Source organism: Rana temporaria, chromosome 7 (assembly GCF_905171775.1).
Source record: "Rana temporaria chromosome 7, aRanTem1.1, whole genome shotgun sequence".
Lineage (NCBI taxonomy): Eukaryota > Metazoa > Chordata > Amphibia > Anura > Ranidae > Rana > Rana temporaria.
The window spans coordinates 42,847,399-42,859,540 of record NC_053495.1 but is presented as its reverse complement, the minus strand read 5'-3'; the positions used below and the strand labels follow the sequence as shown (position 1 = coordinate 42,859,540).

The 12,142-nt window shown below is 46.4% G+C and overlaps 1 protein-coding gene across 1 annotated transcript in view; it reads right to left on the bottom strand.

Moving 5' to 3' along the window:
• TKT (transketolase) overlaps positions 1-11,833 on the bottom strand; it is a 75,775-nt gene extending 63,942 nt beyond the window's left edge. The window contains exon 1 of the mRNA XM_040359273.1: positions 11,636-11,833. Within this exon, the coding sequence (XP_040215207.1) occupies positions 11,636-11,742 (107 nt within the window). The 5' untranslated portion in view covers positions 11,743-11,833. The remainder of the gene's footprint in view (positions 1-11,635) is intronic.
• Between the last annotated feature and the right edge of the window lie 309 nt (positions 11,834-12,142).

The following is a 12,142-nucleotide window of genomic DNA, read 5'->3' as shown; positions in this document are numbered from 1 at the left end:
TATGAAAATATTTGTTAGTTGCAGCCCTACTCCACGCCAAATTTTAAATAAAAAAACGGCATGGCTTCCCCCTCCAAGAGCATACCAGGCCCTTGCGGAACCCCTACGCCGAAAAAAAAAAGAAAATTCATGCATCCGGCCCCTGAATTACAGCTGTTGCTGTTGTAACACTGATCCTCAATCTGGCCAATCAAGAAGCAGGACTGAGTCCCGTTTTATGATTGTCTGAAAAGAGAAACTCCCGATTGGCCACCGAGGAGGAAGGAGGAAACTGAAACCGCCGATGCCCGTGGAGAGCAGAGGAAGGGAAAGCTGTCGCCGCCGCACATGGGAAGTCGCTGGTGAAGCACTGCATAGATGGGGCAAGTGCACCAGACCCACCCGCCGATTGAGCGACCAACGGGGGGAGTGTTACTGTTTACCGCCTCCCCAAAAAACAATTACCATCGGCTGCCAATGCTTAAACAATAAAAATAAATTGTTGGACAGGGCTGCCCCCTATGCCCAGCCCTCGTTATTCAGGCTCTTGAACCCTTAGCGATCAGGCTCCGCAACGATCCTAATATGTCTGGAGTCCTATGCATGATGGTAATTATAAGGTCAATCTCTTTGCGGACGATGTCCTTTTGGTTCTGACAAATACCCTCACCACTCTCCCTAACCTGCTAAAGGTTCTGCAGCACTTTTCAGACCTTTCTGGGCTTTGTTTTACCCAGATAAAATGACTTCCCTTAACATTTAGCTCCTTACTTAGTCTCTCGATTGCAGTCACACACTGGACATCCTTCTCGATCGACTACCTAGGAATTAAACTGACTCCTACTTACTCATTCTCGGTTCTGCGCTAACGATTACCCTTTGTTGCGCTCACTGACTGCTCTTATGCATTGCTGGAGATTCGCCCACCTTTCCAGGATAGGACGAATTAACTCAGTTAAAATGACAATTCTGCCCAAGGCCCTCTACTATTTTAGAACATTGCCTATATAAGTTCCCCTGTTTTTTTTGCGCCTTTTGCAGAATTAAATTTGCTGTTTTATATGGGCCCAAAAACATCCTAAAGTCCCTAGATCAGTGATGGCAAACCTTGACACCCCAGATGTTTTGGAACTACATTTCCCATGATGCTCATGCACTCTGCGGTGTAGTTGTGTATCATGCGAAATGTAGTTCCAAAACATCTGGGGTGCCCAGGTTTGCCATTGCTGCCCTAGATCTACTCTTTTCATGCAGAGAATACAGGATGGTCTGGGAGTGCCTAACATATGCAAATATTACTTGGCAGCAAAAATGTTGCAATTATCTATGCTTCATGCTACCTTAGACATCCCGTTATGGGTGCTCCTAGAACTCCCGAACTGTGCACTGATTTTTATGTAGGCCCTCCTCTGGCTTCCACACAAATTGGCCTTTCGGCCTCAAGCCCTTTGATGGTGCATAGTATGAAAACATGGGACTCGGTTTGGTACACAAGCAACCTTATGTCTCCATTCCTGCCTCCTGCCCTTTGTCAACAATCTGCTATTTCCACTGGGAATGGAACAACCCTCTGCCTTCTCCTGGTGGGTTTTAAAAAATGTTCATCCACTCTGTCTTTTCTGATGTCGGCTGTTCTTCGGGAGACGCATAAGGCCCCACAGCTTGAGTTTTTCCACTATCTTTAACTCTAACATTGGATATCGTCCCTTCATCACACCGCTGGATACCCATTTCGCAATTCAAGCTTTGAACATGTTTGTCAACATGCCCCGGGTTCGCCAGTCCTCATTTCAGCCCTCTACTCCTCAATTTATGGTCACGCATCCTCAGTGCCATCTTAATAGCATAATGGGCCCCTGGGCAAAGTAATGCTCTGGGGCCCCTACAATGGAGACAGTGCAGGTAAACAGAAATCAAGTAAGTAGGAGGTAGGGCTGGGGGGACATCTGGGATGTAGAGGGGCAGTCCGGGCTCAAGGACAAGCTTCTTTGGGGAAAGAGCAGGGCCCCCCATGCAGCTGGGGCCCCTGGGCAGTGCCCAGGAGTGCCCTCTCATTAAGACAGCCCTGCGCATCCTCACTCAGTGAAGATTCCCACTGTGACTCAGTGGGAATGAGATTTGATGACTACCATTGATCTGGCAGACAGGAGCAAGGCCTGGTCTTTTAAAACCCTTGAAGCCACTTTTAATGTTCTCTTCTGGTGGTATTGGGTTCCTGCCCGGATCACCCACAGCAATCCTAACTGTAGTAAAACATGTTTTGGGGTTGTGGTCATCATGGAGATGTCCTACACATCTGGTGGACATGTCCACAATTAGTGGGCTTTTGGTCCCGGGTCCTTTGTTTACTGTGTACCTTATTTCATTTTACGATCTGTAGTGATGCTAAATTAGCCCTGTTGCACTGTGCCATCCTGGGTCTATGCACTCACCAACAGAAACTGGCACCAATTAACGAACAAATGTCTAGCATTCTGAAGGATTCCCATTTCAAGTTTCTCAAAATTTGGGAACCTTGGATCGAGTACTCCTTCCCCTTGTTAAACCTGACCAGTATTGGTCGCCTAGGACCATCACTTGGGGTGGTCCCAAGTGCCTGTTCACCTCACCCCTTTCTTTCCCCCTCTTTCTTCTCATTTACTCTAACCTTCTTTCTTTCGCCTCCTCTCGGGGTTTCCAACCCCTCATTCCCTATCTTGCGTTTCTTATTTTGGGTTGTTCTGGGATGGGGAGAACACAGTGATGATTCCCTGCCGGAAGAACACAATGATCACTACTGGAGACTATAGCTGCTGGCAGTGATCGTATGAAAAAAGTCAGACAGGCTGGTTGTACTGAAGTCGACTGATTGATCAACTACAGTACAATCAGTTTTGCAGAAACACACTACTGTCCATTTAACATGGTTTCCTATGGATGTACGGTACTTCATATCTGTGCATTGCATGGAAAAGGCCAGGGACTTCTTTCTGGTTTTTGGTTCCATAGAGTTCAATGAGACAAAAATGTGTAATGAAAAAAGCAAAATGCACCTGGAATATGCAAACTGCAACATGCATAGATGTGAATCGACCCTAAAGGAGCTGGGAATCTTCACACAAAAATAGCCGGTTCAAACTGCAAAGCGCATTCGAACAAATGCGTTCCTGTGTGATCCTGCGCATTCCCGCGCAGAGAGATTTTTTTGGACAGTCCCTTTGCTGAAAATCACACTGGAAACGTGGAAAAAACAGTGCAAGCAATACTTTTTCAAAGTGCACTGCACCAAACCGCATGGTACTGTGGATGCAATGTGGTGCCCACAAATGCACTTGTTTACAATCTGTATTTGGGGCGCCATTAACAGGACATTGGCACTCACGTGCAGATCCCAAGGGCAGCACGTTCACCTGCAGTGCGGGAAATGCGCGTTTTGCTGGGAACCGCCCCTAAATGTGCAGATCAAATAAGTATTCAGCGCTTGTGAAAAAAAAAATTAAACAATTACTCGGCATGCTGCTTAGGGCTCAGGGACAGCAATCAGTCCAAACTAATGATCATGAGTCAGCTCCTCCCCCCCTGGGCATACAGATCCTATTAAGGGGACACTGGGGCTGGGTGAATGATCTTATCCGTATACATGTTTTTTTTTTAAACAATGCTCCTAGAATTTGTAATTACTTGTATATGGAGGCAGCCATATTCACTTATTACATACACAAGTCTCGGTTCCTGCTTTACAGTGCTACACAATGGTCCAACTTTACTGCTCCATCTCACTATGCAAAACAATTCCCACTGGGGTTGATTTACTAAAGGCAAAAAGACTGCAGTTGCTACAGAGCTTAGTAAATGAGCAGAAGCTCTGCTGACTTCCATCATCCAATCATGTGCAAGGAAAAATGCATATTTTTTTTCCTGGCACGTGATTGGGTACACTTTGCAAAGTGAAGCTTCACCTCATTTACTAAGCTCTAAGCAAAGTGCACAGTCTATTTGCCTTTAGCAAATCAACCCTTCTGTGTTGTGATTATCTTAGTTGTTAAAAGAGAGAAAGAGTATTGAACCGAGCCACTGAGAGCTCCCACTACTGGCCAATCTACACATTTTTATTACAAATATTAGAGGCCGGTTAATGCCGGGATCCCATGAGAACGTGCACGTTCCTGTGCGATTTCCGCACATTCCCATGCGGTGCGTTTTGACAGCCTATTCATTTGAATGGGCTGCAAAATGCACCAGACCACGCCAAAATTATGCACTACTTTGAAAAAACACACTGCACCAAACTGTGGTACCATGCTCTTAGGTGCCAGCGAATGCACTGCATTTCCGATCTGCATTTGAAGTGCCAGTAACAATACATTGGCACCCACATGCAGCTCGCAAGGGCAATGCGATCGAATAAAGTGTGAGAAACATGCACGGAAAGCTTTTGCGCACCGCAGTCTGGTGTGAAGCGGCCCTTGAGGCTTGGTGTGGCCACGGGTGTGAGAGTCGCATCTGTTCCCGCACCCACAACCACCCACAGCAAAATTGCACTGCCCTTAGGAGATGCGTGTGGCTGCCATTTATGGCACCCCCTCACATCTCAGCACACATCATATTTGCGGGTGCGGGAACCTCAGGAAAATCGCATGGTCAAATTTATATGCAAGTATTCCAGGGAGATACACATCTTGATTTCCTTTGCCACTACCTTCTTTCTCACTATCTGGGCAAAGCATTACATCCTATTTGGTACCTTTTTAATTTTTTTCAGATACGCTATGCGTTTGCTGCTGAATTGTGCCAACTGGCCACAAAACGCGTCAAGACTATCAATATCATCATGTTCCCAACACATAGCTTGACCTCAACTGTGATTTATTTGCATCCTATAACCCATTTGTATCCATTACTCTATAAGCATTGGCTTATACTAGTTACTTCCATGGGATACTATGGGATTTCAGATGCGTGCATGTACATACATGAATTCTCCTCTGCATGTCATTGCCTTATGTATATATATAAAAATACTCACGCTCAATGCTTTGTTTATATGCCAATTAAAGTGGAGGTTCCGCCAATTTTTTTTTTTAAAAGCCAGCAGCTACAAATACTGCAGCTGCTGACTATTAAAATATGGACACTTACCTACTCAGCGCGCCCGCGATGGCGGCAGCCGAGGCCGAGCAATCACTCGTCCCTTGGTCATCCTTGGTGAGGGAATCAGGAAGTCAAGCGTTGCGGCTTCACTGTCCGGTTCCCTACTGCGCATGCGTGAGTAGTGTGGCACACCGTCACTGGTCCCCGCTCTCTCCTGGAAACAGTGGGCTAGATTCAGGTAGGGGCGCGCAATCTAACGGCGGCGCAGCGTATCGTATTTACGCTACGCCGCCGCAAGTTACAGGAGCAAGTGCAGCATTCACAAAGCACTTGCTCCGTAAGTTGCGGCGGCGTAGCGTAAATGGGGCCGGCGTAAGCCCGCGTAATTCACATGTGGAAGGGGGGCGTGTTTTATGCTAATATGTGATGACCTGACGTGATTGACGTGATTTACGAACGGCGCATGCGCCGTCCGTGTACATATCCCAGTGTGCATTGCTTCAAATGACGTCGCAAGGACGTCATTGGTTTCGACGTGAACGTAAATTCCGTCCAGCCCTATTCGCGAACGACGCAAACAATTCAAATTTCGAAGCGGGAACGACGTCCATACTTAACATTGGCTGCGCCACCTAATAGCAGGAGCAACGTTACGCCGAAAACGACCTACTCAAACAACGTAAAAAACTACCGCCGGGCGCACGTACGTTTGTGAATCGGCGTAAATAGGTAATTTGCATAATCTACGCCGAAAACGACGGGAGCGCCACCTAGTGCCCAACGTGAGAATGCACCCTAAGATACGACGGCGTAAGAGACTTATGCCAGTCGTATCTTGGGCTAATGACGGCGTATCTTGCTTTCTGAATACAGAAAGAAGATACGCCGGCGCAGATTTGAATTTACGCGGCGTATCTATAGATACGCCGGCGTAAATTCTCTCTGAATCTAGCCCAGTATGTTTCCCAGAAGACAGCAGAGGGTGCGGGAAGGGGCGTGACTGCTGCAGGAGTGTATTCCCGGAAAGTGGGTGCAAATACCTGTCGTACACATGATAGGTTAACCAGAGGACAACGGTCTGAAGGACCGGTGTCATAGGTTAACCGATGAAGCTGACTGATGGTCCGTCACGCCTACACACCATAGGTTAAATAACCGATCGTGTCAGAACGCGGTGACGTAAAACACAATGACGTGCTGAAAAAAACGAAGTTCAATGCTTCCAAGCATGCGTCGACTTGATTCTGAGCATGTGTAGGTTTTTAACCGATGGTCGTGCCTACTAACGATCGGGTTTGACCTATCGGTTACCAATCCATAGATTAATTTTAAAGCAAGTTGGCTTTTTTTTAACCTATGGTTAAATAACCTATGGGGCCCACACACGATCGGTTTTGACCGATGAAAACAGTCCTTCAGACCGTTGTCCTCTGGTTAACCTATCAGGTGTACGAGGCCTTAGACAGGTATCTGCACCCCCCTACCACCTCAAAGGTGCCAAATGTGACACCGGAGGGGGGGAAGGTTCCGAAAAACTGAAGTTTCATTTTTGGGTGTAACCCCGCTTAAAAAAAAAATCATAATTTATCCTTCCACGTGTCTTGTGCTTCACTCAAAGTCCCAAAAACCCCTTTCTTATAAAAGACCACACAATTACATGTACGTACCTGTACGTCCTCTGCTAGACGTGGGTGGGGGGTCCGATCGGGACCCCCCCCCCCCCCGGGACATGCGGAGGTCGGGTCCGCTCGGGGAGCGATCCGGGACGACGGCGCGGCTATTTGTTTTTAGCCGCTCCGTCACGATCGCTCCCCGGAGCTGAAGAACGGGGAGAGCCGTGTGTAAACACGGCTTCCCCGTGCTTCACTGTGTCGGCGCATCGATCGCGTCATTCCCTTTATAGGGAAGACACGATCGATGACGTCATTCCTACAGCCACACCCCCCTACACTAGTAAACACACACAAAGTGAACACTAAATGTTACAGCGCCCCCTGTGTTTAACTCCCAAACTGCAACTGTCATTTTCACAATAAACAATGCAATTTAAATGCATTTTTTGGTGTGAAAATGACAATGGTCCCAAAAATGTGTCAAAATTGTCCGAAGTGTCCGCCATAATGTCGCAGTCACGAAAAAAATCGCTGATAGCCGCCATTAGTAGTAAAAAAAAATAAAAAAAATAAAAATAAAAAAAAACTATCCCCTATTTTGTAAACGCTATAAATTTTGCGCAAACCAACCGATAAACGATTATTGCGATTTTTTTACCAAAAATAGGTAGAAGAATACGTATCGGCCTAAACTGAGGAAAAAAAAAATATATATGTTTTTGGGGGATATTTATTACAGCAAAAAGTAAAAAATATTGAATTTTTTTCAAAATTGTCGCTCTATTTTTGTTTATAGCGCAAAAAATAAAAACCGCAGAGGTGATCAAATACCACCAAAAGAAAGCTCTATTTGTGGGGAAAAAAGGACGCCAATTTTGTTTGGGAGCCACGTCGCACAACCGCGCAATTGTCTGTTAAAGCGACGCAGTCCATGCTGCAAATACATTCAAATGACACCTCACCTTTTCAGGTAATAAATGTTTCTTTTACAATTGTTTCCTGGTCTGTTCCATGAACAATGTATGACTCATGTCTGTTACTTTAATTACAATATTAAGTTATTATTGTGCAAGTTAAGAAACACGAGGAAGTTTTTGTATGAAATCATTCGGGAACCAATCACACTTCCTCGGCCGGACAGATTTCTCTGATACTCGGGAGGAAGTCTCTGCAAAAGTTGTAACCATGTTTGTGAGAGATGAGGAAGTGTTTATAAAGACACACGGCTACATTGTATATTAATGATCAGACGAGTCTTCTAATACACAACACAAATGATACATTTCTCTGTAAACACTATTTAAAAAATAAAATAAAGAACGTATAAAAACAAAAAAGAAAGATTTCACTTCTACGGATAGGAAAACCTTTTTACGATTTGATATAATGGCTGCATGGTGCGAATAAAATTCAGTCTCCCAGTGTGAGTATACAGTGCATGTTGTGTGATCTTTAATAGAAAATGTGACAGTAAATAGTCTAATAATAACAAATAATAATCATTGTAATAATAATAATAATAATAATAATAATAATAATGATGCTGATAATAATAATAATACTTATAATTAAATAATAATAATAAAATTACTTATAATTAAATAATAATAGTTTTACGTATAATTAAATAATAATAATAATGTAATAATAATAATAATTTATTATTATTATTAATAATAATAATAATAGTATTATGTATAATTAAATCATAATAATAATACATTTTTTTTTTAATAATAAAATTAATAATACCAATCATAATAATAATAATAATACTTATAATTAAAATAATAATAATGTTGGCACTATAGAACCACATTAAGTGATCAATCTGCCATGCATCAGTCACGTTTGTATATAGGTCTGTCCACCAAGAGCAGTGCCCTAAACTCACCACACACATTATAATCTGATTGTACAATCTCCTTTAGATTGACCATGAAACTGCCTGATTGGATACAGATTGATTGGATACAGTAGATTAGGTAGGTCCTCATATAACATTGTTGTAGGAAATGTAGGAAATGTAAAATTGATTGTACATATACAGCCCAGAGGCGAATCAGTTTGCATGTGTAGCGCTATAAAAGTCATTCATTCATTCAATCACAGCCAGATTCATGTAGAGATACGACGGCGTATCAGTAGATACGCCGTGGTAACTCCGAATCTGCGCCGTCGTATATTTAAGTGTATTCTTAAATTGAGATACACTTAAATGTAGCTAAGATACGACCGCCGGCGCCGTCGTATCTTAGCTGTCTATTTACGCCGGCCGCTAGGGGCGTGTACGCTGATTTACGCCTAGAATGCGTAAATCAGCGAGATACGCCTATTCACGAATGTATACGTGTTCACGCCGTTTCACGCCGTGAACGCACCTAAACAATCTATTCAGTTACTATAAAATCCGGCAGGCCTTGCACTGCATAATTCATGGAAGATACAATCTGATTGTACAATCAATATGGTGACCATACACGCTTCACATTTATTATCCAATCGATGTGCAATTTGATGAAAACAATTGAACAGGTATAACTTCTCTGCCGATCGATTTGGATTCAATTTAGAATAGGTTCAATCATACTGAATCCCTCGGCTAGGGTGGAATATTCCAAATCATGTTACATCGATCGGCGGTACTGAGATACGTTGTTCATGAATCCAATCATATCTTGATCAGTCAGATTATCAGATTACATGGTGACAGCAGAGATGTGATCGGCATAGCCGATCCGCCCTATAGGCTCACTATGCAAGCCACTTAGGGCCCCGAAAAGCTGCGGAGGGCCCCCCAAATTACTAGAGGCCCGCTTCTCACTTTAATGTGACGTGTCATTTTACTTAGGGCCCCAGGGAGGTCTAAATCGGCACTGGTGATCGGTTACTTACAATCGTATCTTCCAACCATCTATCATAGTGCACTTCTCCATTTGTATCATAGCGATCAAATAGGATGTCAAATATAGATCAATTATTTGAGATTGATCGAAGAAGAAATCAATCAGTTATTGAAGTGTGTGTGGTCACTACTGGGTTTCCCATTGACTGATGCCAGGGCCTGCCTGATCTCATAGGAACTGAATGCATTGATCAGACTTGTCTTCATATAACACAGTTTCACCACACACATTACAATCTCTGTACAATCAACTTTAGATCTACCAAACGTATGTAATATGAGGATCTACTGTACCTAAATATATAAAATCAATCCGTATCCAATCACGCAGGTCCTTGCAATGTATTATAGTTGTTGAATGTAAAAGGGAGATTGTACAATCAGATTGCAATGTGTGTGTTGATCTTAAAGGAGATTATACAATCATATTGTGTGGCTTTAGGCATGGTGAGGCTATCTATGGATCATTGTGTACAGTGTAAGGTGAGTGTGATGATTGGGGGGGGGGGGGTATGAAGTGCCCATATACACTGATGGATGTGTGGGTAGGTGTGTGTGATGATTGGGGGGGGGGCACCTGGGGGGGTGTCCTCCAGGTATGAAGTGCCCATATACACTGATGGATGGGTGGGTAGGTGTGTGTGATGATTGGGGGGGGGGGGTCTCCTCCAGGTATGAAGTGCCCATATACACTGATGGATGTGTGGGTAGGTGTGTGTGATGATTGGGGGGGGGGGGGTATGAAGTGCCCATATACACTGATGGATGTGTGGGTAGGTGTGTGTGATGATTGGGGGGGGGGGACACCTGGGGGGGGGGGGTCTCCTCCAGGTATGAAGTGCCCATATACACTGATGGATGGGTGGGTAGGTGTGTGTGATGATTGGGGGGGGGGGACACCTGGGGGGGGGGGTCTCCTCCAGGTATGAAGTGCCCATATACACTGATGGATGGGTGGGTAGGTGTGTGTGATGATTGGGGGGGGGGGACACCTGGGGGGGGGTCTCCTCCAGGTATGAAGTGCCCATATACACTGATGGATGGGTGGGTAGGTGTGTGTGATGATTGGGGGGGGGGGGACACCTGGGGGGGGGGTCTCCTCCAGGTATGAAGTGCCCATATACACTGATGGATGGGTGGGTAGGTGTGTGTGATGATTGGGGGGGGGGACACCTGGGGGGGGGTCTCCTCCAGGTATGAAGTGCCCATATACACTGATGGATGGGTGGGTAGGTGTGTGTGATGATTGGGGGGGGGGGACACCTGGGGGGGGGGTCTCCTCCAGGTATGAAGTGCCCATATACACTGATGGATGGGTGGGTAGGTGTGTGTGATGATTGGGGGGGGGGGACACCTGGGGGGGGGTCTCCTCCAGGTATGAAGTGCCCATATACACTGATGGATGGGTGGGTAGGTGTGTGTGATGATTGGGGGGGGGGGGCCCCTGGGGGGGGGTCTCCTCCAGGTATGAAGTGCCCATATACACTGATGGATGGGTGGGTAGGTGTGTGTGATGATTGGGGGGGGGGGACACCTGGGGGGGGGGGGTCTCCTCCAGGTATGAAGTGCCCATATACACTGATGGATGGGTGGGTAGGTGTGTGTGATGATTGGGGGGGGGGGACACCTGGGGGGGGGTCTCCTCCAGGTATGAAGTGCCCATATACACTGATGGATGGGTGGGTAGGTGTGTGTGATGATTGGGGGGGGGGGACACCTGGGGGGGGGGTCTCCTCCAGGTATGAAGTGCCCATATACACTGATGGATGGGTGGGTAGGTGTGTGTGATGATTGGGGGGGGGGGCCACCTGGGGGGGGGTCTCCTCCAGGTATGAAGTGCCCATATACACTGATGGATGGGTGGGTAGGTGTGTGTGATGATTGGGGGGGGGGGACACCTGGGGGGGGGGGTCTCCTCCAGGTATGAAGTGCCCATATACACTGATGGATGGGTGGGTAGGTGTGTGTCAGGTGTGTCCTCAGCATGACATGGTATTCCTGCCTCCCTCGCCCATGGCGGGCTGCAGCTGGCAGATCAGTCCCCCTGCCCCCCTCCCCTGGCACTCACCCAGATCCAGCCGCAGTGGTGGCCTTGATGGACAGGATCCTCAGCCTGTTGGCTGTGTCTTTCAGGGCCTGTAGAGTCAGCTGGTCGGGCTTGTGATAAGCGGCCATGGAGAAGACGGCTGTCGGGGATTAGCGAGCGGTATGCGGACACAGGACAGCTGCAGGAACACCGGGGGAGGAGGACAGCGAGCGGTAATAAAGGCAGACAGGGGGCGGGGCTCAGGGACTGGCATACACGAGGGCAAGGGGCGTGGCTGGGAAGGAGAGTGGCAGAATAGTGACAGCTGGGCGGGGAGTGGGAGGGGCTGTATGGAGGAAATGACAGGGGGAGTGCAGAGGACACAGGCAGCGCCCACACTGTACACACAACACACCTATAGAGGTACACTGCCTGACATACTCAATGCTGATTGGCTGAAATCATCAGCCTGGAAGTCATGTATTTCCCCATAGAGAGGAATGTACATCAGACATGTTCTTCCCCCACACCACCCATCATAGGAGGAGG